Here is a 25,529-nt window from a genome sequence, read left to right as displayed (position 1 = left end):
TCCATGTCAGCATATTTTTCTACTTGAAAGAAATTAAATGAAGAGAGAGAGCAAATCTATCTACTAACCAGGAGATAGTCTATAGAGAAAAACGAGGCAATGGATTAGAGAGCTATAGATATCCATGTAGACGTACCATTGAAGTGGTTTACTATTAATCTAGTCTATTGCTAAGATATACATGCTTTATAGATAGTACCTTACTTTACTATTGCGGGTGCTCTAATAGTCTATTATGTTCGCGGCCGGATCCAAACTTTGCACGCTTCAGTTAATTTGAACAACATCTATGTGACAAGTTTTATCATATACTACTATGTATAAATTTAGTTTCTTCAGGTTGTGTACAAATTCTCGCTCAATTCAATACTTCAATAGTATTACCTCCGTTTCTAAAATATAGCAACTTTTAGCTAAAAGTAGTTATATTCTAGGACTGAGTATGAGTACAGTACTTCATACTCCCAGCAACAAGTACACAAAAAAGTAATCATAGCATTACTTTCAGAATTCAGATAGCAGCACAAGTATGTGCACATAATTATCGTATCATCCCCTTCACATAGTGTATTGCCTAATATTTCATTAATAATAACCATATGTACAAGCTGCCATCACTTCGTCTTCTCCATGCCTACCACAACTTGATTCGTGTACGCACGCTTCCTACTACTTCATGCGTCACGCACCAATTTCCGTGCAGAGAACAAGTTGAGTGCCTTCCTCTTGCCTGCATCACAGGCTTGGATCATTGCGCACACATCGTTCTTCTCCAGGAACTTCTCACCGTTCACCAGAACCAGCGGTACGTACTGCAGAACCATCCTCTTGCACTGTCAACAAGATAACGTACGATTTCATCAAACGCATGTCACTCGTGTAGACATGTACATTAACCAAACTAGCATTATTGGGTCAGAGAGAGAGAATTTTTACAAAGTACTTCAAATGTTTTACCTGCTGCTGATGACCTTCAATCTTGTTGCATTCCTTGAGTAGTAATTGAATGATCTCAAACTGCAAACATCACACACAAGATGTTAGGGTCCAAATGTATGCTCATTATTTATTATCGATGTAATTGTGTAATCGAGGGAAAATCAATCACCTCTGCATCAGGATCTTTCAGTTTGGACGTAATTTCATCGATGATGTGGTGGCAGAATAAGCATGTGCTTTCACTTTTAACAGCTGATAAAAGAGCCATGTCCCTGCAGAGGCCATACTGTTTGCAGAACGCAGCTGGCTTGATCTCAGCAATTTTTGCAAAGACAAGAGTTGCATAGGAGTCCATAGTCTCAAGACACTGCAGAAATACAAAGTGATCATGTTAAACTACTATTGTCCATGGAATATCTTTCCTGCTTGGTACTTTAGTAAGGGAATATAATTCCTACATGTGTCATATCTTTTGATCAAACTGATTGTATTTCTATTTTCTAATATACAGACACAATATATAAGATCTAACAAACCAAATCAAAAGGAAACAATTACCTTTTGCTCAAAGGAGAATGTCTGAGAACAAGTGTCATGAAGGATCGTCCTTATCTTATCTTGTATTTGTTTTTCACTAAGAAAATTGACAGCTTCACTTGTGATGTTTTCACAAGCCGAGCACAGTGAGCTGTGCTTGCTCCTCAGAAGAGTTACAGGTATCTTGGTCGACGCAATTTGCTCCTTGTACATTGGGCTAGCATCTTCCCCGATCTCAGTTGTTTTTAGATCAAGGACAACTGAGAAGGAATGAATAATAAACAAACAAATAAATAGAACGAAATAAGATTGTGAATTTTCAGTGCTACATAACTAATTTTGCCTAAATAAAATATCATGAAAGTCGTCAGCAAAAAAAATATCTATTACATATTTAAAAAGTAAGAGTAAACTATTGCTAATAATTGGGAAGCACATTCTCATTTCTGTGAAGCTGGAACTAGCTAATACTGTCACATTATGCGACATTGCATGTCTAGCCTTGTTGTATGTACCCATAATCCTTTTCATGAAGAAGTATGCACCCATAAGCAGTAATCGGTGTTGCAGAAATATAAAGAAGTAACACTGTTCAAAACATACCATAACTAGCATAAACAAATGAGTAATAACAAGCCCAGGTTTAACATACGAGAGAAATCAGAAATGCCAACAATGAGATTAGGCTATCCTCATTTTCTCTCTCTATGGAAAAAAATATCATCGATTGTGTACCAATGTATGAGATAAACATGGGACTTTGTAAAGAGTGCATGGCAAAGCTTGAACAAAAATAAAGGATGCATTTTGCAGGCAATGAATAACCAGGCTAAGAGGATCAGTAACAGGTTATTGTCAAGTTGAACTTCAACCAAATAAAATAATATTCACTGCAGCTGCCAATATATATAAATTTTACAATGATACTTTACTATGCACAATAAAAAAATTGTCCCATTTTCCCTTGAGAATGTTTGACATGTTCGTTCCAATCTGCATGCAGGAGGAGCATAGGTAAGGGAGGAAGGGAAGGTGTTTGATTAGGGCGTACCAAAATCGTTGCCTTGACCTTGAGCAGCTCCGCAGGTGACGATTAACAGGAGTAGGAGAAAGGAAGCAACTTTGAAATCCATCGCCTCTTTCTGGCTGCAATTGACCTGCAATTGAGTATGTGTGTGAAGAACAATTGGGGATTAATAACAGATAGGGCGGCCAAATCGAGAGATTGAGGAATCAAATCGCGACGATTCTAATCTAGGAGAGAAGAGGAAAAAGAAAGGGCCAGGCCGGGAATCCAATCCACACAAGAGAGGAAGCAGCAGAGGGAACAAGCAAGCAACTCGAGCTAGTTGACGATAGGGGAAGGAAGAGAGGAGGGGGAATCGAAAGGGGAAAGACAACTCACAAATCGCAAGCGGCGGCGGCGGCGTAAATCCTTTCTGCTATGTTGGTTTGTAAAAAATCGATCTTGCCGCTGCAATTATACCCTCCTGCAGGATTGATTGTAATAACAAGGGGATCGAAGAAGCAGAGAGGAATTCCTTCCTAGTCGTATCGGGGTGTGGTTTCTGTTGCGTGGAGGGTATGAATTCGTGGAGGAAAAGGAAAAAAAAAACAGATTAGAACGCCGAATAGGATTGGATAGTTAGAGTCGGTTAATTAGACAGTGATTGGATTAGTTCATGCGGTTGGAAGTTGGATTTCGACACAACTGTGGGCTTCAGCTGTATGAAATGAGATGCGGCCCAATAGAAATTAAGGCCGGCCCACTCAAGGAGTGAGTAAAAAACAAAGGCCCATTGATACTGAAGGAATAAAAAGATTAAGGAAAAAAGTACACCGAAGGTCCCTCAACTTGTCATCGAATTACAAAATCGTCCCACAACCATAAAACCAGATATATAACGTCCCTTAGGGCATCAGCAACGTATGTCTACTGGTTGGGTATTAGTGCAGGCCCATGCCACAGGCGGCAGTAGGAGAAGACACCCTCCACAATGTTTATTTCTGAGAGACAGGCAATAAGGTGGGTCCACGAGTTAAAAAATCGACTCTGGCAGAAACCTTTCTATGCACAAGTTACGTTCCTGACTGATTTATGCGTACGTATCATTTTTTATTCCGTTGCTTCCGGTAGTAGTACTATGACCCGGTTGTAACTATGCACCACTCTCACAATATTTAATACCAGATAGTAAGTAGTGATTTGACCCTTACTACCTGGTTTTTTACAACATTGTGGATGCCCTTAACTTACAAAACCGGCGGGTGAGTTAGCATGAGACCCACATTGGCCCCACATGTCAGGACGCCACATCATCATCTCTCTCTTTCCCCTCCTTTCCCTTCCTCCTCCTCCTCTCTCTCTCTCACTCATCTCCCTCTGGGCAAGCCGGCCGGCGGTGGGGAGGAGGTCACCAGGACGAGGAGGTCGGACGGCCAGCCAGCGATGCGGCGGCAGCAACTCGGCAGCGACGACACGGGAGAAGGGGAGGGAGGCGACGGCAGAAGCACGAGGTGCTAAAGCAACCTCCATTAAAATCGAGCAGAAGAAGCCGAGGCGGATTTCGCATGAGCTAGCGCAAGCGTCGACCATGGAGGAGGTCGTCGTCGGCAAGGAGCGCAAGCGCCCGTGCTGCGCGCTCGTCGGCGTCGGCGACCACGGCGGCGGCGTGGAGGACGAGCCAGGTGGCGCGCGCGGCGGCGGGCGATAAGGACAAGCACAGCAAGGTGGTGACATCGCGGGGGCTCCACGACCGCCGCGTCAGGCTGTCGGTGCCGACGGGCCATCGCGTTCTACGACATCCAAGACCACCTCGGCGTTGACCAACCAAGCAAGGCCATCGAGTGACTCATCTGCGCCGCCACCGCCGCCATCGACGTGCTCCCGTCGCTCGACTGCTCTCTTGTCCTCCCCAACACCGCCCAGCTCCTCACCCGCTGGAGGCGGAGGCCGTCGAGCGGGCAGCCTTCGGAGGAGCAGGCGCGCACGAGGAAGGCTACGGTGGCGGCGTCGCATAGGAAGTCGGGAGAGAAGAGGCGGAAGACGAGGTCGGGGTGCGCGGCGTGGAGGGCGGAGCGCATCGTTGTAGCGCCCGTTCCGTCGTGGCGCCTAGCGGGAAAACTATCTCTTAAAAACTCTATTTGCGAAAGCTGTTTCTTTGCTTGTGGTCTAGTGTCCGTGCCATCTCAGATCTCAAATCCCCGATCTATCATCGAATTCAATCCTAAATCCAAATCCTTCCCAAATCAATTCCTCCGCAAAAGTCTATTTTGCCTCCCCGGGGTCGATGGGCCGAATCTCTCTCGGCCCATCTCCCCCTCCCTCCCCGGCTATCTCTCTCTCTCTCTCTCTCTCTCTCCCCCTCTTCTCCGCTCTGCCCGCGCGCCGCGCGCGCGAGCGCGTGAGCCGCGCCGAGCCGAGCCCTCCTCTCCGCTCCCTCGCTCTCCCTCTCCCCGCCTCCATCCCTGGCGAGCTCCCCGCCCGCGAAGTCGGCCCCCGCGCGCCGTTGTTCGCGCGCGCGCCCGCGTGGTTGCCGCCCGTGCCGCGCCTGCGCCGTCCGCGTCACCCGGCCCCGCTGCCCTGCCGCGCCTGCAGCCACGCAGCCGCTCGGCCCCGCGCGCGCGTGCCGTGGTGGCCGACCGCCTGGTCGCCGCCGCCGTCAGCCACTGCCGCGCCTGCCCGCGCCTGTCGCCCGTGTCGCCGCTCCGCTCCACACCGCCCCGCCGTCATCGCCGTCGTCATCGCCTCGGCCCCGCCACTCCGCGCGCAAGCTGCCAAGGGACGGAGGCAGAGCCCCTCCTCCCTCTGCCGCGTCGCCCCCGCTCCCCTCCTCCTTTTCCCAAAGAGGCAAGGGGCAAGCCCCCTTTCTCTCCCTCCTTTTCCCCTTTTTCCTCCCGCCGGCGTCATCCTCCCTCCGCCCTGTCGCCGATTTGGCCGCTAGCCGGAGCGCCAGCTCGCTGGCTTGACCGTCCAAAGTCGGTTCCCCTCTCCCAAACCGACATTGCCATCCTATAAAGCCCAGGCGCCCTCCCACTCTTCTCCTCTCGTTGTCCCATCGCCTCCACTCCATTGTTGCCGCCCCTCTATTTCGCCGTCGCCGTTCGTCGTTGCGCGTGTCGGAGGAGCCGGCACGAGCGAGGACGCGGAAGGGGACTCCGGGCGCGCCCTCTTCTTCCTCTTCCTCGGCCCGAGGCCGAAACGATCACGTTTCGCGCCGTCGGCTCTCGTCACTGCGCCCGCCCGCACGGTAGCGCATCTCCCCGTTCTCCCTCTTCGCTCCATCTCCTCCCCTTAGACTCGGGTAGTAGCATGAGTAGCCTCCCCGTAGCTAGCCGGCGCCGCCCCGACGGCTGCCGTCGCTCGCTGTGTGCTCGCCACCGTCGCCGCCCGAGCTCGGAAGCGCCGCTCGTCGCCGGCCTCGCTCGGCGCCGCTCCGCCCAAACCAACACTAGCATCGGATTCCCGTAGCCGCGTAGATGCTCTCGCCGCCGGGAATCGGCCCCTCGTGACCTCGTCGCCGTTTCCCCCTTCTTCCGCCGCCGGTTGCCGCCGCCGCAATCCGCCGCCGTCGAGCATCCCCCGGCAAATCCGAGCCGTTGGCTCGTCTCCCCTCGTCCTGAGCAACCACCCGGTGTGCTCGCTTTCACCTGTATCGCCGTGGTTCGCTCCGCCGCTGTCGTCCGCCGTCCGTTCCGGCCGGCGTCGTCGTCTACCTCCCGCCGGCCCGCGTGGCAGCCACGTAGGCGCCACGTAGGTGCCACGTCGGCGCCAGCTCGGCCAAGACCGGGTCGAGCCGACCCCGGTCAGCCCCTCCCCGTGCGCGCGTTCCACCGCGAGCCGTGAGGCTGCGCGTGGGCCCGCCGCATCCGCGTCCTCCGCGAACCGCGCGCGTGCACCGCGTCCCTCTCCCCGCCCGCACGCGTGCGTCGCGTGCTCGCTCCGCACGGTGAACCGTGTCACCGACAAGCGGGTCCCACTCGGGACCACGCGAGGTGAGCCCGGTCCACCGGCTCCCTCTCTCCTCCCCTCCCGCGCGCGCTCTGGGCCGCCTTTTGGGCCGGCCGGCCCATTTAGCTCGGCCGAGCCGCTCCTTTTCTCTCGGGCCACGCCCTAGCCACCCGAGGGAAGTTTAATTCCCCTCCCTCTTCCTTTTCTTTTTCCAAAAGGGTTTAATTAAATCCTTTTTCCTTTAGACCAAAAATCCAATAATCTTAGAAATTCAATATCTTCCCAACCGTAAATCCGTTTGACTCCGTTCAACTTCCAAAATTCCTCAAATCTTGAGATCTATCTAATGGCACGCTTAGAGGTCAATAATAGGGCTTTATTTTCACCGTTGGTTGAGTTGTCCCGTTTCGCGTGTAGTTTCGGAGCCCGAAGACCCGCAGTGCGAGGATTTCGAGGATCAAGCTCAAGATCTCGAGCAAGGCAAGCCACCTTTGAACATCTTGAGCCTATATTTGAACTTAATTATGTTGCTTGAAAAATATTATGCATTGATAGGATCACACTTAATCTGTTTGTCCCGTCTGCAAGGCAGATTGGCGGACCTACCTAGTTTGTTGCATTTGATCCTTCCTTTGTTAATTGTTATACCATGTTCCCTTGTAACCACCCAGTTGCGCCTCGGAAATCGTGCACTCTGCACGAGTATCGACGGTCGCCTTCAAACTTAAAATCTGAAAAATAACTTGGGTAAAACTTGGGTTTTACAAAAGACTTGGAAAACCCGACACCTGGGTCGGTGCTTGCGAACTAAATGAATTTCCAAAACCGCGGACCAGGGAACGTACCGGGGGTACGGTTTCCCGCTCTTGCACTTAAGGACCGTTTCCTTGGAATTTCATCCGAACATAAGACAAGTACGACCACATGGGTGGAATGGGACACCCCTGGCTGAGTAACTAGCTTATCAGGAAAGCCTTGATGCCGAGAGACATGTGGATTCGCCGGGGTGGTGTCGGGGAGGACCCCTGGGTTTTCTGGCACAGTATGGTCTGGGACCTAACCTGTTGTTGGTCTGGGACCCCTCTCGTCGGCATATGGTAAACCTGTGTCGGCTTTGGAAATGCCTTGTCATGAAAGCTTGGAGGTCTCCCGACGTGGCTGATCCCCACGGGCTGGGTGATCCGGGTTAGTAATGTCGTGTGGGTAAAGTGTACCCCCTCTGCAGAGGTTAACAAACTATTCGAACAGCCGTGCCCACGGTCATGGGCGGATGTGAGGTGATTCCTAGCGTAGTTTTGTTTGACTACTGCTTGTGAAATTGCTGTTGTGGAAAGGGGATCGATGTTTGGAAAATCTGTAGCTGATGGGATCAGCTAGGCCCGGGTGGCCGTTTGAAAGTTGTTGGCCCGGGTGGCCATTTGATAGTTGTTGGCCGGGTGCCAATCTTGAACAATTTTAAAGACTGATACATTGCACATACTCCGACCGGACGAGACGCACTGTCTTATCCGTGTCGTTTGAGAAGCACTCACTTAGTTGATTTCAGAAAAGAGTTCAAATAAAATCAATTGCAAAAACAACAGCCTTTCCTTGAAGCCTGCATTAAACACTTATTTCCCATGGCTTGCTGAGTACTCCTGTACTCACCCTTGCTCTATATAAATAATTCCCCCCCAGTTGCTGAAGAAGATGAAGCGGATCCCGCCGATGAGGAGTTCTTCCAGGAGCAAGCCGGCTACGATGAGTTTTAGGGTTTCGGCCTAGTTCCCAAGTCGCGCCTGTGTTGCTTGGTCCAAGTCCTGGCTTCCACTTCCCTTTTGTAATGCAGTTGTGAGCTCGGGATCTGTCCGCAGCCCAACATGACTGTACCTCTACTCTATAATAAAGAGACCTCTGTTGCTGCGATAATCTGTCTTCCTGTGATACCAGCACTGTTTCCTGGGACTGGTATCGATTAACAGGTTAATTTAGAGCGTCACGGGCTAGTTCCAGTCGGTACTAGTTCGGGGCGTGACAATCGCGAAGTTGAGGGCGCGGATGGAGGGGTGGATGTCGAGGCGCGAGGCGAGCACCTCGGCGGCGTTGGGCAGCCAGAGCTGGATCAGGAAGCTGTCGACGTCGGGGAGCGGCAGCTCGTGCTCGTGCTCCGACGCGGGAGAAGGGAAGGGAGGCGGCGGCGGGAGCACGGGGGAGATAGAAGAAGACGAGCTCAAGCACGGCGGCGAGCAGAGTGGGGCGATGGCGAGGCAGAGCGACGGCGTGCGAAGTCGGAGAAGTGGCGGCGGGCGGAGAAGGCCGGCGAGGCGGTGGCGCGGAGCGGGGCAGTGGTGGACGACGACGACGATGGCGGCCCGCGCGCGCAGCTCCTCTCCCGCACGCCCGCCGGCTCCCGGCTCCTCCCCCGCCGCTAAGTTCTTCCGCGCCTCCGCTGCCCAGCTCCTCCCCCGTCACCGACGCCGTCCAGTTCCTCACCCGCTGCCGGCGCCGCCCAGCTCCTCCGCGCTGGCCGTCCGCCGCGCCCATCGTACCCAGCCTTGTCGCCCGTTGAAAGGGGAGGAGGGGAAGTAGAGGCTGACATGTGGGTCCCATGCTAAATCAGCTGCCACGTCGGTCAAATCCGCCGAGAGATCTAGTTTGTAGTTGTTTTTTAAGTTAGGGGATGCGTTGTATCTGGTTTTACGGTTGGAGGACTATTTTTTTAATTCGATGATAAGTTGGAGACCTTCGGTGTACCTTTTCCAAAGATTAAAAAGCCTAAAAAAAATGGTCGTCGACAGCAGGGTTCGAACCTGCGCGGGCGAAGCCCAACAGATTTCAAGTCTGTCTCCTTAACCACTCGGACATATCGACGCTGCTGTTTCGGATCTTGTGCTTTTTAATTAACTAGCTGAACTAACTACGCCATCAACAAAAAGATCAACCGCGTATATGATGATGATAGAAAGGTCCGTACATTTTGTTAGCTTGTCACATCAATTCCTACTCAAGTTAAACACACACTATACTTCCACGTACAAGAGTCGATATTAACTTTGCCTTCCTTTTCTTTTTTTTTCTTTTGAATGTATTTTGCCTTTCGTTTTACTCATGCAATTCATTTTTTAGTTATAAACTCCTTTTCAGTCTTTCAGTCAAGTTCCATCGTGCTATAGTCCAAACCTAACCGATCATTTACCACCACATAAACTAAGCATATGTTACATAACACATGAAAGAAATTAAGGAAGATGTTGCAAACATATCCTCGAGAACACACGACACAATGTGCATTTGCACTACTGGACATGCACACCGCTTGCCTCTTAATCACTTAGTTAATTAATCCTTCTGCAGTTCTTCCTGATCTCCCCGTTTGATCCCGTCAACGGTGTGATGTCCCCCATCTTGATCATGCCCGTCACAAAATCAGCAAAGAATGTGCTCTGGCTACTAATGTAAGACTGAACCAGAGCATCAGTAGCTCCGCCATTGAAGAGCTCCTGATCAGAGTGCAGGAGCCCCTTCTTGACGACGAGGTTCTTGTAGTAGTTGTTCTCGAACACGGTTGGCGTCTGAAGATCCAAAGGTGCCAGATTGTTGTCACCTGAGCCTGAGCTACGAGGGCAGCCTGATTGCCTGCTCATCGCAAAGCCACTGTCGATGTTGGTTTCGTTGTATATGTGAGCTCTGAAGTTTGTGCATCGTGCTTGTCCAATGGTGTGAGATCCTGCAGGTACAATATGAAATCATGCTATACTTAGTTTAGAATAATTTAGAATATTTAAGAGCTGAGCTTTTAGGTCTTTGCTTTTGTATAATATTGTCAATATTTTTGTTTTAGAAAGAAAGTATAGGTTCTTCACCATTCCCTAATTTTAATTGGAATAAAGAAAAAAAATCAACATTATTGGAACACATTATTAACAAACAGAACAAAAGGAACATTATCTGTGGTTGTAATTAACTTGATGGGTAGCCAGGGTTTATCAACTTTATTCTTGCTTTTGGGTTTTTAGGAAATAAATTAATTTTTGCTTTTGTAATTTAGCCAATTCACGGCATGTGATGGCAGACTGATCTTTTCGATTGGCAGCAGTCTGTACTGATTACTAACCTTAAAAAGAAAAGCCTGTACTATTTCTTCAGAAGCAAATTAACCCATACCGACAACGCAGACACGGTTAGGAGTACGTCATTACCTCAAATTAACTTTATGCCATCCCATCGACAACCATGCTTACCGACTTTGCTACTACGTTTTGTTTGGTTAACAAGTAAGTTAACAAATTGCATGTTAAACAGATGACACTGATTCTTTCTTTTTCTTAAAAAAAAATAAACAGGGGAGACAAGTGGGAACTCAGAGTCAGAGGTTATACTGCTAGTTGAATCTGAGATGTTTATCCAGACTTTCGTAAATTAATCATCTTGTCAAAGTAGTATAGGCTTGGAGAATGCCAAGTATGCTGCAAATTGAAAACGTAGCAATCTGTTCCGTTTGCGTGGTACCCAGCTGTGTGCAGATTGACACAAAAGCTACTGATACTATTCAGAAACAGAAACAGAGTGTGAAATGAAGTTGTTCCGAACCTTTTTCCTTTTCCCTTCTAGAAGGGATTGAAAGATGGAACAGTTGTCGATGCTTGTTGATTTTGTCATGTGAATGAATTGATGCTTGCATTTTTAGTAAATTTTATTTTTTGTTAGTTAACAAGCTAGACTTAATTGAATGCTCAGTGGAAACAAAAGTACTAGTAACAGCTAGCTAGCTAGCACTAGCAGTGGTTACCGGAGAGGGCGACCATGTCTTTCTGGGAGAGGCCCTGCGCGGCGAAGAGGGAGGTGAGGTTGGCGAGTCCCGACGTCGGCGGCGGGATGTTGTTGTTTGCTCCGCTGAGGCTCGCCGTGCGCGAGTCTCTCCGACCAACCTTCACGTCCCAGCTCGGCCCACCCAGCTGCATATACATATGTACCATTTTCAGTTTCAGTTTCAGTTGCAACATAGAGATCGAAGTAGGTGGACGTACGATGGCGACGCTGTCCCTGGCAGCGATGGCGAGGATGTCGGCGCAGGAGACGACGCCGGGGCAGATGGTCTCCACCGCCGACTTGATGGCGTCGATCACCTCGAACCCTCTGACGGAGCCGTTGTTGGGGTTCGCCATCTTCTCGCCGGTGAAGCTCGCCGTGTCGTCCAGCAGCAGCGATGCGTCGCAACCCTACACGTGCTTATGGTCATCGATCAGTCGCTGCAAGAATGGTTAGCCCAACACGTACCATGATCGATCGATGGTCAAACAGTTACTTGGACGAAGCAGTCGTGGAAGAAGAGGCGGACGATGGAGGCGCCGATACGCTTCTCATTGGCGATGGCGGACTGCATCCCGCACTTGACTGCGTCGAACACTCCCGGGCACGAGTATGAGTAGAAGCTCGGCGACAGCTGCGCCGACGACCCGCCGGCGACCGCGAGCACCACCACCACCATCACGACGAGGGAACACCTTGCTGACGAAGTTGGCTGAGCCATATTGCTCAAGCAGCTAGCTAGCAAGGTAGTGCCGTAATGCGTGCCAAAATATGCAGCACTAGTGCCTGGAGATAGCTAGGAGAGCTGTGGTGTGCATGTATTTATAGCTGCCCGGCGAGAAAGCTAGAGCTTCACAGAGGCACAAGAGTACGTAGCTAATTAATTAATTAACTAAGAAGAGTATGAATTAATATATGGTGTCTGCATGATTAGATTGCGTCATGGTCATCTCTGTGTCTTAATGTTCACCTACTCTGTTGGACTTTGAGTTGATCATCAATCAAACCGTCCATGCTGAATATGCTGATGGCCGTCAGAGAATCAGACGCTTCCCACTATGCGAGGCCTGCACCTTCAACTAGCTGCACTGTCTATACCATCTTTCTTGCCGTGTCGGTCCTTTTTGCTGTGCCTTTTTCCTTATATTGTCAGGCACTGTGGAGTAGCCACGTATACTAGTGCACCATTCTTTTTTTTTTTTGCAGTTTCAGAAAAAAAAAGAATAAGAGAATGTACGCGTACTTTTAGCTATAGGATTTGGTACGTGAGAACACTTGGACCACGTCCAACAGTTATACACGCTTAAGTAAAGCTAAAGCATCATCATGCATGCCTACATATATATGCATAATGCATAGTATATATGTGTGTCTTTTGTAGTTGTTCCTTTCTCTTTTTCCCCCTTTTTCCTAAGGGAGCTAGGCTAACACATGCAGTTAATTAACAAGCTGCTCATTATCAAATGATCGTATCATGGTAATCAAAGTACATGGCCTTGGAACCACCATTAATTCTCATCGCCATTTCAACTCGAAAGTAGCTACATAGACGTTCATGGTCAAAATATGTCTACGAGGGTCGACAATTCAGTCGTTTAGTATATGCTAGTCAAAGAAGATCATGTTGGTCGTTGGTTAATAAACTAAAGATTACTCACCTTTCAAGTTACTACTAGTATATGCAGTCAGCAAAAATTCTTTAGCTTTTACTAACTCGGATAACTTAAAATAGTATATGCGCAATGCAATTAGTTTACTTCCGACATGATGCTTTTCTACCTGCCAGAGCATGGGTGCAGGCTTAGGCAGGAGTCCAAGCTGTTAAGCTTAAGCATGGGTGCTAGCTTAGGCAGGATCTCCATGCTGTTTTGCTGACGAATTTGAGAGATCAGGCCCCAATACACCTGAAGAAGATTAGAATATTACTCTTGATGATACTCAGTTGCTTACACTGGTGGAGAAACCATCTTTGGTCGGTCGTCTGAAATCCACAATAGTCTCGGTTCCACTAAAAACCGGGACTAAAGATGATCTTTAGTCCCGGTTGGTGGCTACAGCGGGCATATTTGATCTTTAGTCCCGACTGGTGTTACCAACCAGGACTAAAAATGATCTTTAGTCCTAGTTCTAAATCTGTCAGGCCTTGTCAGGCCCCCCGAGATCTTTAGTCCCGGTTGATAACACCAACCGGGACTAAAGATCCCAGAGATCTTTAATCCCGGTTGATAACATCAACCGGGAATAAAGCATACGCACCAGCCCACGCACAAGCGCATGCGTAGCCCCTCTCTCTCTATCTCCCATCCTTATCTCTTTTTCTTCTCCTTCCTTATCTCCATCCTCTCCATCCTTCTCCTTCCATCCTCTCCCCTTGCTCTTCTCTCACCCCCTCTCCTCCTCCCCTCCCCCTCTTCCTCTTGCAGAGGCAGCCGACGGCGGCGGGATGGAGGCCGGGCGCGGGCTGGCGGCGGCCAGGCGCAGGCTGGGGCTGGCGGCAGCCGGCCGGCGGCTGCGGGATGGCGGCCGGGAGCGGGCCAGCGGGATGGAGGACAGCCGGCGGCGGCCCGGCGCGGGACGGCGGGATGGAGGCCGGTCGCCGGCGGCCTCGCCCTCCCCTCCTCCAGATCCGGCCGGAGGGGAAGCGGCGGGATGGAGGACGGCCGGCGGCGGCCCGGCGCGGGCCGGCGGGATGGAGGCCGGTCGCCGGCGGCCTCGCCCTCCCCTCCCCCAGATCCGGCCGGAGGGGAAGCAGCGAGATGGGTGGCCGGCCGGCGGCGGGATGGGAGGCCGGCCGGTGAGTCGATTTTTTTTTGATTTTTTTTAATTTGTGGTTTGGATGTTTTGATCTGTGAATGAATCTATGAATCGATATTGTGAATGAATCTGTGATGTTGTGAATGAGTATGTGACTCGATGTTGTCAATGAACCTGTGAATCAATATTGTGAATATATTTGTGATGTTGTGAATGAATATGTGAATGGATATTGTGAATGAATTTGTGGTGAATCTGTGAATCGTGCTATGGAGTTGTGATGTGGATTTGGGGTTTGATTTGATGATATGCATATCACTCGATTCGGGAGAAAATAAAAAAGAAAAAAGGACCAGCTGATGGACTGCCGCTACCCTCTCTTTAGTCCCGGTTGATAACACCAACCGGGACTAAAGATCGATCCTTAGTCCCGGTTTTTTCACCCGGGACTAAAGATAGCGATCTTTAGTCCCGGATTGGTAGTCCCGGTTTGAAGGGGGGTTACGAATCGGGACTAAAAAGCACTTCTCCACCAGTGTTAGTATACTAGCTAGTTGGGTGCTCGTGCGTAACAACCACTACTAGAGAAGTGGTCTTTGTTGGGTTAGGCAAAAATCACAATAGTCCCGGTTCGAGTAGGAACCGGGAGTAAAAAATATCTTTAGTCCCGGTTTTAAAGCCCACTGGTATTTTTTGATCTTTAGTTACCAACCGGAACTAAAGATAAATCTTTAATCCCTAATGAGCTTGGCAGGCCTCTAATGAGCTTTAATCCCGGTTGGTAACACCAACCGGGAGTAAAGATAGATCTTTAATCCCGGTTGATGATACCAACCGGGAGTAAATATCACTAATTCTCGCGTCATCCCCCTCTCTCTCATTTATCTTCTCGTATCGCGCGCGCTCAGCCTCCTCTCTATCTTCTTTCTACTCCTCCACTCCTCCTCCTCTCTTATCCACTCCTCTCTTTCTTCTTTCCTTATCTTCTTTCTTACTATCTTCTCTTTGTCGGTGCTGGCAGGTGGTAGACGGCCGGGGGCGCGCGGGGGGGGGGGGGTGAGGGGGGGCGGCAGCGGGCACGCCAGAAGGAGGCGGCGAGTGCGCCGGAGGGAGGCGTGGGCGGCGGCCCGGCCGGATGCGCGTAGGTGTCAGCCCGGCCGAAGGGAGGCAGCCGGCGGCAGGCGCGCCTGGATGGGAGGTAGCTGGCGGTGGGCAAGCTAGCCGGAGGGGATCGATGATTTTGTGTTGATTTTGGGGATGATTTTGTGATGGAAATTTGTGAATGATTTTTAGATGTTTTTGTGAATTTGTTGATGATTTTGAGATGTAAATTTGTAGATGATTTTAGATGTTTCTGTGAAGTTACGGATGAATTTGTGATGTCAATTCATGCATGATTTTGTGATGTTTCTGTGTGGATGATTTTGTTGTTGAGTTCGGTGCGAAATCAATATGCAAGTAGAAAAAAACAATTAAAAAAGAAAAGAAAGGGAGGCGACAGTCACGTGGCGCTAATATTTTTACTCCCGGTTGGTAACCCTAACTGGGACTAAAGATAGATCTTTAATCCCGGTTATTTCAACCGGAACTAAAGATGGACATCTTTAGTCCAGGATTCGGGGTCCTGATTTGCAACCTGAGAGTAAAGGGGGTTACAAACCGGAATAAAGCCCACTTCACTACTGAAACCTAAACTTAAATATAAAGTAATATTTCTGTTGTTTTTCCCTTCTTCCTTTTTTACGCAAAAAGGTAGAATGACTCTACCTTATATCCATTAAAGAAATGGTGGTCAAAGGTACATAGCCAAGTGGCCAATGAAAGAGAAAAGGAATACAAGAAAAAGATAGACTGAAAACTGAAGAAGAAAGAAAAAGAAAGAGAAAAGGAAAGAAAAAAAACAAAATTTCCCTTCTTTTTTACTAAAGGATATAATTAATGTTATTTTGCTCTTTTTTTTAACTGGCGAGGATAGGTAGGGGTGTGGCGTACTGGTGTAGATTAGTCTGGTTCATATAGGAAGCCTGTTTTCTTAAGTACACGGTTTTTTTGACGAATCGATTTTTGAACAGCGCTTCATCTTGGGAAGGCCTTTTCTTGGGCAGGTGTTCTCTTTGTTAGATTGGTTTTCGAACGGCTGTGTTTTCTTAATGTACGTGGGTTAAGCGCCGCTTGTAGTGAGGGTAGGAGGAGGACGGCCTCTTGAAAGTAGTATAGATTTATCAAAGATATGTGCATTCTTTGAAAAATGTTTTACAATTTTCGATCTTGGTTCTGATCAATACACACGGGTGTACCTGTACAACCTAATCCTAATGTCAATACGGTATCTGCGTGCAATTATTTATCAAGACGAAGCTAATGGAAAATATTTGGCATTTATACCTACAACATACCATAGTATAACGATTAAAAAATGATACATAAAGACCTATTTATTTTCAAGATTATACTACATGTCCTTTTTTTTAAGAAAATCCTAAACCAACAAAAGAATGGCCAATTACATTTCCGTATGTAAAAAAAAACATAGATGCTATAAGAAAAAAAAAAGTACAACATATCCGACAACTTAGACCCATCGCACAAACAACTAAAACAAATGATGGAGCACAGTATATACGCATCGTTGCCAAACTTGACACAAAAGTAGCGTAACATGAAAAACTTCACAAATACGTATCATTATTGTTGAACTTGCCGTCCAGTGACACAGCAGCTCGGATCTTAAGATGGACGCATCATCGAACCTATCTGTTATCGTGGTAGCAGTTAATGCCTTAATGGCATCGACTAATCGCTTGCTTAATGGACTCCTAGAGGAAGGAGTAGTAAATTAAGTTAGTCCTTACTACGGAAAGGACGAGCAAGATACATAAGGCCGGTCGATAAAGGAAGTACATTATGAAATTAACTAGCAGGACAACATCGTTAGGTGGAGTGTCAGAATTAAGAATCAATTAGGCAAAGCAAGCAGCTGATGCAGTACAAATATTCGATATGGATCGTACTCACCAAACCTAAAACTCAACGTAGTACGTGTACTCCCTCGTACTTCCTTCGTACTCATAAAGAAAGTCGTTTTGGACAGTGACACGGTCTCCAAAACACAACTTTGACTTTTTTTTATAAAAGTATTTATTGAAAAATGATATATGTATACTTTTATGAAAGTATTTTTCAAGACAAATCTATTCATATAATTTTTATATTTTCAAACTCAACAACTTGAGAGATTCATGATTTATATTCCCAAGTTTTGACTTAAGGATTGTCCTAAAGTATTCCTTTGCGAGTACGGAGGGAGTATTGCAGATTAAATTGCAAATCGATCCTTAATTACCTTTAAGATGAAACATGCATTGAGCCTGAAAACATCATATTGCCATACATGCATGTGATCAATTGAAGTAGTGGACAAATGGCATTTCAGGTCTTTGATTTAACCAATCAAAAATGGAGACAAGTCAAAATGTTCTTCCGGTAGCTCAAATGTCTCATTTTGTTTTCGGGGTATGTTTTTAGGAGAAGGCTGCACTTTATCAAGAAACCTTTTCTGGAACTACCTACCTAGCCAATTAACCATGACAAAACGTCTAGCTTGTTTCTTGTATACTATTCCCTCCATTTCATATTCCCTCCGTTTTTAAATATTTGACGCTGTTGATTTTTTTAACATGTTTAACCATTCATCTTATTCAAACAAATTAAGTAATTATTAATTCTTTTTCTATCATTTGATTCTTTGTTAAATATACTTTCATATATATATATATATATATATATATATATATATATATATATATATATATATATATATACATATAGTTTTATATATTTCACAAAATTTTTTGGATAAGACGAACGGTCAAACATGTGCTAAAATGTTAACGGTGTCAACCATTTAGAAACAGAGGGAGTACGTCTCATAATATAAGGGATTTTGAGTTTTTGTTTGCAACGTTTGACCACTCGTCTTATTCAAAAAATTTTGAAATTATTATTTATTTTATTTGTGACTTACTTTATTATCTACAATACTTTAAGCACAACTTTTCGTTTTTTATATTTGCAAAAAAAATTTAAATAAGACGAGTGGTCAAATATTGCAATCAAAAACTTAAAATCCTTTGTGTTGTGGGACGGAGGGAGTAGCATAGAATTTTAGCCAACCGAATTCAGTGCTAGATGACTGCTGAATGCATCCGGTCATGCAGGTTTATTTGCTTTTGTAGCGCAATCAATGGAAGTTTTGGCTGACCAAACAGGACCAAATCTGCATACATGTCTAGTACTCTAGTCTACTGCAGAAGGAAAACAGAGACCATGCATCTGCAGTATATTAACAAGTCAATAGCCTACAGTGTGGTAGCTAGTTAAGCTACTTAGCTAGACCAGACAGGACGGCTAACATTAACAAAAGTTAAAGAGCTGTTAAGATGTAAAGAGACTGGTCAACAATCAAAAGATGGAGATTGGGCAACAAGGCTAATACTAAGTTCCATCATGCATTCTTGTTAAGATAAAAAACAGATATGATATGGAGTTGCATCTGAAAAGATTTGGCTCCTAGAGGTAAGGTGTACAGATGCACATCCAACTGCATGCAAACCATCAGTTTTTAAACAAAAAAATTATAAACTTTGGTCCGCTAACCCACTACTATATTTATAAATTTCATCAAACACCATTAGAAACATTTATATCCTTACAAACTAGGCGTTCATCAGAACCGTGGAAACAATTTTTAATATAATAAAGTCTTCAAACGTTCTTATTCGCAAGGAGGTTATATACCGTGCAATCAAGCATTAAATTCAGTTTCTAAGTCAGTTTTAAAGACAAATAAAAATCGACTATTGTTTATGATATTAAAAAACAATGTATAAATAGAAACTATAATTTACCTACCTTATTGTAAGTCATATATATGAACCTTGATTGTGGGAATTTAAGTACAAAGATTATAAATCTTGGTCTACTAACCTCTAGATAACCTCTAGATATGTATGTATTATTCTTTTCACCCTTTTCCTTTGTTCCTTGGTAAGTTGGTAGATCAACTCGAGAAGCTTAACCGATATATGCAACAATATCATGCCATCCACCATGTGCTCCATCACTCGTTGGCCACCTCCTAGGTGCTACCTACGCATAACCTATCTACTCGTAATTGCGGCTCTTTCTTTCATCTCTCTCGTAGTGTTGGCCTTCTCTGCCTTCAACATCATTTGCTATTGGATCCACTGTCATAACACAAATTGTCTCCTATCACTCTCTTCTTAGAGCCTCCAAAACTCTTCTCACTTCTCAACACCGACTCAATGTCGAAGCCATTGCTTGACCGTCTCTGTCACACAATGTTAGTATTTTGTATCAAATCGATGCCCCTCTAAATGAGGAAACCCTCAAAATTTTGACAATCTAATCCTTTTAGACAACTTATTTGAAGAGTAAACCATGCCAAAAACTTATTTAAAAAATGAACCGTCACCTCAATGTCATCGGGATTGGCGCTGAGGTCCAACGGCTCAGAGCCAACGACCATGGCGCTAAGCGTTGCCACGCTGGCGGAGCCATGGGCGGGGGGTTAGCACCATGCATTTTGGTGTTGACCCCATATACATATTATATCCAGAACATATTAGTATAGTTATGAACTTAAGTGTAGCACAATAGTGAAGCCATCCTTTATCAAGCGAGAGACTTGGGTTCGATCCCTACGTCTTGCAATTTTTTTGTTTCTTTTCCCGTGATTAAGGCAAACAAAGAATGAGTAACGAGAATGAGAAGAACCTAGGATCTCTTGGTTTCTTGTCTAACAGTTAAACCATCAAGGCACATTGAAGGCAATGACAAAAATTAGCACAAACTCCACTTATCACCGTACAAGAGGTTAGCGCCAAAGTACATAGCGCTGACCCCATCCAACCTCATGTCCCCGCCAAGGTGGCAACACTTAGTGCCATGATCGTTGGCACTGAGTCATTGGACCTCGTAGACCACGTTTTACTTTTGAAATAAGTTTTTGACACGGTTTACATTTCAAAAAAGTTTTCTAAAAGGGTCAAATTATCAAAATTTTGAAGGAAACCCTCGTAAAAGTCTCCATCTCACTCACATATTCAACCGCAAAACTTAATCACATGTCGAGTTTGTCAAAGGTTAACAATTATCGTAGACACATGAATTGAGGAGCAAATTGGAAGGTCATAAATTTGTAAAAATTTCCTCAATTTTATGTTGAACTTCTTTTAGCACATCTGATGTACATACGATCGAACATTTTAACAATTATTTGTTTTGTTTTCCTTAAAAAAGCTCACCATCAAATTTGTGAATTATGAGGGGTATGAAGGAAAATATCATCTTAACCCGAGGTTATCCGTTGGAATTAAACACCAGCCAATCTGGTAATGCACGGAGCTTTTGTCACTGACATGTGGGCCCAAATGTCAGTGATAGAGGATCCTGATCCCCAATCTCCTCCCCTGCAGGCCGCCGCGCCGGAGAGCGGAGACCGTCAACATCCTTCTCCCTCCTCGAGGTCTCGCGGCGGCGTTAGCTTCAGCCTCGGATTCAAGAGGACATGGAGGCGGCGGGCGGGCAGCTGGAAGCGGCGCTGCTCCACATCATGCAACGCCACCACCACCAATCCCTCCATCAGCGCAACAAAACCGGTAAAACCCCTATTGATTTTGCCCAAAACCAAATTTTTTGATGAAATTTACCTTTGATTTCTCGAATTGCTCATTCTCCCCCGTTGAACACATGTAGAGAGAGTAAAGGTGGATGCTGTGAAGAGCGCGGCGCGGGTTGCAGATCTTCTCGTGGCCACGGTTGACGGTGGAGTGCAGGAGCTCTACATCAACGAGAGGCGCATAGAGTTTGAAGCCCGCGCGCTGCTTGCTACAATCGCGCGGTTCAAGAAGCAGACTGACCAGTGGCTTGCTGCCACCAACGCAATCAACTCTGTCTTGAAGGTCTACTCACCTCCCCTTTATCTCCTTTTCTTTTAGACGCTTTTCTCCGGTTCATGTATACTGCTCTTACTAGAGCACCAATCACATGCTCTTTTATCGTCAAATAATGAAAAATGAGATGACATTGCTTGGATTGCTTTCTTTTGGTGCAGTTCATTTTCCCCAAAAGTATCCATGTGTAGCACTGCATTTGGAATAACATGATAAATTCGATAGTACAATGCTAGGCAATTTGCATAGCTTCCTTAGTCGATCATATTCCATTTCTTGTTGCTGAAACATCTGTTGTTTTATTTTGTTACAGGAAATTGGAGATTTTGAGAACTGGATGAAGATCATGGATTTCGACTGTAAAAGTATAAATGCAGCTATCCGTAACATTCACCAATCCTGACTCTGCTTTCGACTATGGTGTTAGGAATATTTTATCCTGTTCCTACTCAGCTAGCACCTTTTTTTTCATTTGAGTTGTCAACTCTGTTGTATAGGACTGGTTTGCTCTACACAATGGATAAACAAAACCTTCCCAATCGTTTTAGTGGGAAACCTCCTGTGGGAAACAATATATTTTGTTGAAAATATTTGTCTACCTCAGAAAATAAATATTGGTTCTAAGGAGAAATCTCGATCTACTATATGACAAATTGTATACTCTTGACTATATTGTCAACTTTTTCACTTTGCTATTGAATATGACGATATATTCATGATATGATATATTACTAGCTTTTCCTTGTTGCTGATATAGGCTCTTGCATATCTGCATATCAAGTGCAGATAGTAGGAAAATATCTAATGCTCAAATTTTCCTTTTCAAATAAGCATGATTGCCGCATTTCTTAATGTTCATTTTGATCATCCTGTGATCATATACCTGAACCCTACACAATTGATATGCAATTTGTCAACTTGGATATACTACGGTGAAGAAACTATAGCTGAATATTAGAATTAAGCCAAGTAATGATCAATGCCAGCATGATAAGTCATTCTGAACAGCTGTTCTTAAGCATTATTATTACAAGTTTGTTTTAGTCATGAACTTCATCAACCATAGTAAGAGGCTTGGAGCCGAGTTTTGTTATCAATGATCTTTCAAGTGCAAGAATTGTAGATGAAAAGATGAAAGGCCATATCAACTGTTACACCAGTTGCCTTTTTATGCCATTTTATTCTTTCACATATGTGTTCTTCAATAGCAATACAGACACCTTTCAAGACGACTACAGCATCAGGAAAGGGACACTTCTCCCTTCTCTGAAGATTATACTCTTCCACACAGGCACACACAGGCTTAGACTGTAAAAATTATGACCTAGTTTACCTTCCTGCAGTTCTTCCTGATCTGTCCACTGGATCCAGTAAGGGGGTCGATGTTGCCCATCTTCACTATTGCTGCGCTGAAATCAGTGAAAAATGTTGCCATGTTTGATGAGTAGGTGGTCGTCTGGGAATCTGCTGAACCACCATTGAATAGTTGCTGGTCAGAATGCAGGACACCCTTCTTGTTCAGCAGGTTCTTGTAGTAAAAATTGTCAAAGGTGTAGGGTGTCGATGCATCAAGGGGGGATATGTTGTTGTCGCCGGTCGTGTTTGGACAATTTGATTTCAGAGATGTTGCCAGGGAAGTGTCGATGTTGGTCTCACTGTAGATGCGGTTGCGAAAATTGACGCACCTTGCCTGGCCTATGGTGTGAGCCCCTGGCACATATTTTTATTTGATGTTAGTGATCAATTGATGAGTAGCATCTTGATACTAAACAACTTGTTGGGGTTGCACCATGATATATTGATACTCTACGTAAATGTAACACCACTTGTACAGTTTGTTTTGACAATCAAGCTTCAGCAAGGATAGCTGTTTTATTTTATGGTTTTATTATAGATGGTATTATATACCAAAAAGTTCAATTTACATACACAGTACCTGAGAGTGCAATCATGTCAGTTGCGCTTAGTCCTTTGTTTGAAAAAGACTTGGTGAGATCACCCAGGTCAAGGGTTGGTGCTGGAATGTCATTGTTTGCAGTATCCAGGCTTGCTGTTGTTGAGTCGCGCCGTCCCAGCTGGACAACCCAAGTAGGACCTCCTAGCTGAAAAATAAATTGTCAGTTTTTATATGTCACTACTGATTATATTTTATAAATATCAATCAATTTATTTACTATCTTTGACAACTTGACTTTTAATACTTTGTAAGGCTTGTTTTGGTATAGAATTTCATAGCTATACATAAAGAGTTATGTTTTGTTCATTTCAGTTGCTCATCTACTGATGTCAGGAGTTCCTGTTAACTTTTTAAGACAGACAAATAACTAACTCTTAGTTTGATATCCTTTGTATTTTCTCCCCTTACCGCAAAAACAGAGTCGCGTGCTGCCACAGCAAGGATGTCAGCACATGACACCACCTGCGGACAGATCCCCTCAACCTGTGCCTTGATGTTGTCTATAACATCGAATCCACGCAGAGAGTTGTTGTTCGGGGCGGCGGTCTTCTCTCCAGTGAAGGTTGGGGTGTCATCTAGCAGCACCGATCCATCACAACCCTGCATTGTCAGAATACTGAAGGTTAGTACTTGATACTTAGAAGTGAGAAAAACTTGAGTATCTGTACAGGTTCTGGACACTTTCATTGACAAAGCAGTCATGGAAGTGGAGGCGGAGCAATGATGCACCCATGCGGTTCTCCTTTGCTACGGCAGATCTCACCGCTGTTCGGATGGTGGACAGTGCATTAGGGCATGACTTATCATAGAAATTTGCGCTAAGCTGAGCTGAAACCAAGTGTGCAGCAAACAACAAGGCAATGACACTGCAGGCGAAGGATTTAGGGGAAGCCATTTAGTTCAGGCTTGAGTGCAATGTGCTATCTGCCAGTCAAATGTGCATGGATATTTATAGGCAGAATTCAGTGCACATGCTCAATTGGTCATATGTATATTGTTGTGGCTTTGTAATTCTTTGCATTTTGTTAGTTGATCTTCCTTTTTTTTGTATCAGGCTAATTAATGGAAAACTCTACAGTCAGAAAGTGCATGCAAGTGGAGAGGATCAGATGGGGGCATGCCAACATGACAAGATACCCTTTGTGGTTTGGTCTTTTGATCCCTCCACTAAGATGTAACCATCTAGAAGAATTACTGAAGAACCAAATGGATAGCTCCAAAACTCGAGGTAAATATTATCCATGAATGCACATGTGTTTTGCTCCCTTTTAGTATAAACAAGATTGTGTGGTTTTGTACCCCTTTCTGTACAGAAGAATGTTGACATATTTTTTGGTGACAAAATTAATAGTTTAATTGACTAATCGTATAATGGAGGCGTTTAGTAGTGGAAAAAGTTGAATTTGAGGTTTTCTGACTTGAGTGACAAAAAATTGAATTTCTGCTGGATGGTAGGTGAATGATCTTATCAGTTATCATTGAACTTGTTATTTCTTATTGTTCAGGTTGACTTGTTCTTCTACAATATCGTTGTTGTAGTTTTTAGTACAACCTAGCCAAAACTGTTGTGGTTTAAGCTATTTGGGTAAAATATTTTAGGACTTACAAGGATTCAACTTATACATAAAAGTTCTGTATTAGACAATAGCTATTGCAGTTGTCAATAAGCTGTGCTAGACTGTATCCGCTTAACAGCCTGGAATATTCGATTTCGGTCACCGGGTACAAAGTCGGGATGACTACATATGTTTACTGAAGTAATATTAAATACACTACTACGTCGGAAACACTAAAACCACAGTTTGCTAATGGTTATTGAAAACTCGAACTATGGTATCAACAAATAGCTGTAGTAGTCCACAAATTAGAGTGGCTGCATTGAGATAATATATGTACTTTGGGCATGATCAGTTGGGTCATAACTTTAGGTGTGAACTAATTCGTTAGCCGGAGATACTTTGTCAACAAATTGTGCACCTTAAGTCACTTTTAGCAGTGTGATCTCCTTTCTTTTATTTTAAAACATGAAAATAATTAACTATTAGGAAGATAGAGGAGTATCATTAACCAATCCTATATTCCATGTATGCAAACCCCCCAAACTTTGGAAGTTTCTCTTGATTGTCGAATATTTTCATTGTTCAATTTGGAGGAGCTTTTCCTCTGGATGTCAATGGTGTTTTCAACTGCTTCTGTTACCTATCTGTTCATTCGAATTGATATATGCATTTGCATACAACTGCAGAATATGGTGGTATCTTTCACAAGCCGCATCCAAGGACTAGTGACTCGGAAAATTGTGCTCAATCCTTGCATAGATGGTGCTTGCCAGCCAATTGATGTATGTTGACTCGACTGCATGTATACACTGAAGTAAGATGGATAGAGTGGGAGCAGTTGGGCTGGTGGTGAGTGGTGAGCACAAGCACAAACCAAAAGCACAGCAGAGCAAAGCAAAGGAAATGGCCGCCATCTCTTTCAAAGAATATTCAGTGCCTTATTGTATTTGCAGCAGCAAAGCCACTCACTACTTATTTTAATTATCTTGGATTCTGCAAAGAAACAAGATTTTGACGAAGCTGATTGTGCCAGACGGCCTGTTTGTGGATAAAACGGTACCTACCTAGCT

General features: G+C 45.3%; 4 protein-coding genes and 1 non-coding gene across 6 annotated transcripts; 1 reads left to right on the top strand and 4 right to left on the bottom strand.

Annotated features, from left to right (window-relative positions):
* Window positions 1-475: 475 nt before the first annotated feature.
* LOC4349589 (uncharacterized) lies at window positions 476-3,105 on the bottom strand. 2 transcript variants are annotated; one of them, XM_015761340.3, is made up of 6 exons: window positions 2,882-3,105; window positions 2,528-2,633; window positions 1,498-1,736; window positions 1,109-1,306; window positions 958-1,017; window positions 476-833 (listed from the first exon to the last, which is right to left on the bottom strand). In XM_015761340.3, exons 2-6 carry the CDS (start codon window positions 2,607-2,609, stop codon window positions 675-677), a joined length of 738 nt encoding a protein of 245 aa, XP_015616826.1. In that variant the 5' UTR covers window positions 2,610-2,633; window positions 2,882-3,105; the 3' UTR covers window positions 476-674. The 2 variants fall into 2 exon arrangements, with proteins under 2 accessions (XP_015616826.1, XP_066161549.1); XM_066305452.1 differs by lacking the exon at window positions 2,882-3,105 and adding an exon at window positions 2,782-2,833.
* A 6,090-nt stretch (window positions 3,106-9,195) lies between these two features.
* Window positions 9,196-9,277, bottom strand: TRNAS-UGA (transfer RNA serine (anticodon UGA)). Its single transcript has one exon. It is a non-coding gene; the product is annotated as a tRNA-Ser (tRNA).
* Window positions 9,278-9,576: 299 nt separating this feature from the next.
* Window positions 9,577-12,009, bottom strand: LOC4349587 (peroxidase 4). The gene is made up of 4 exons (XM_015761336.3): window positions 11,712-12,009; window positions 11,434-11,625; window positions 11,196-11,361; window positions 9,577-10,133 (listed from the first exon to the last, which is right to left on the bottom strand). Exons 1-4 carry the CDS (start codon window positions 11,934-11,936, stop codon window positions 9,742-9,744), a joined length of 975 nt encoding a protein of 324 aa, XP_015616822.1. The 5' UTR covers window positions 11,937-12,009; the 3' UTR covers window positions 9,577-9,741.
* An 8,420-nt stretch (window positions 12,010-20,429) lies between these two features.
* On the top strand, window positions 20,430-21,669 carry LOC4349586 (biogenesis of lysosome-related organelles complex 1 subunit 1). Its single transcript, XM_015761343.3, has 3 exons — window positions 20,430-20,649; window positions 20,747-20,952; window positions 21,257-21,669. The coding sequence occupies exons 1-3, from the start codon at window positions 20,559-20,561 to the stop codon at window positions 21,344-21,346; spliced, it is 387 nt and encodes a 128-aa protein (XP_015616829.1). The 5' UTR covers window positions 20,430-20,558; the 3' UTR covers window positions 21,347-21,669.
* A 402-nt stretch (window positions 21,670-22,071) lies between these two features.
* On the bottom strand, window positions 22,072-23,821 carry LOC4349585 (cationic peroxidase 1). The gene is made up of 4 exons (XM_066305453.1): window positions 23,580-23,821; window positions 23,309-23,500; window positions 22,880-23,045; window positions 22,072-22,653 (listed from the first exon to the last, which is right to left on the bottom strand). The coding sequence occupies exons 1-4, from the start codon at window positions 23,793-23,795 to the stop codon at window positions 22,268-22,270; spliced, it is 960 nt and encodes a 319-aa protein (XP_066161550.1). The 5' UTR covers window positions 23,796-23,821; the 3' UTR covers window positions 22,072-22,267.
* Between the last annotated feature and the right edge of the window lie 1,708 nt (window positions 23,822-25,529).

The sequence above is a fragment of the Oryza sativa genome, chromosome 11, assembly GCF_034140825.1.
Source record: "Oryza sativa Japonica Group chromosome 11, ASM3414082v1".
Lineage (NCBI taxonomy): Eukaryota > Viridiplantae > Streptophyta > Magnoliopsida > Poales > Poaceae > Oryza > Oryza sativa.
The sequence above is the reverse complement of the archived record's forward strand: the minus strand, read 5'-3'. Positions and strand labels throughout refer to the sequence as shown.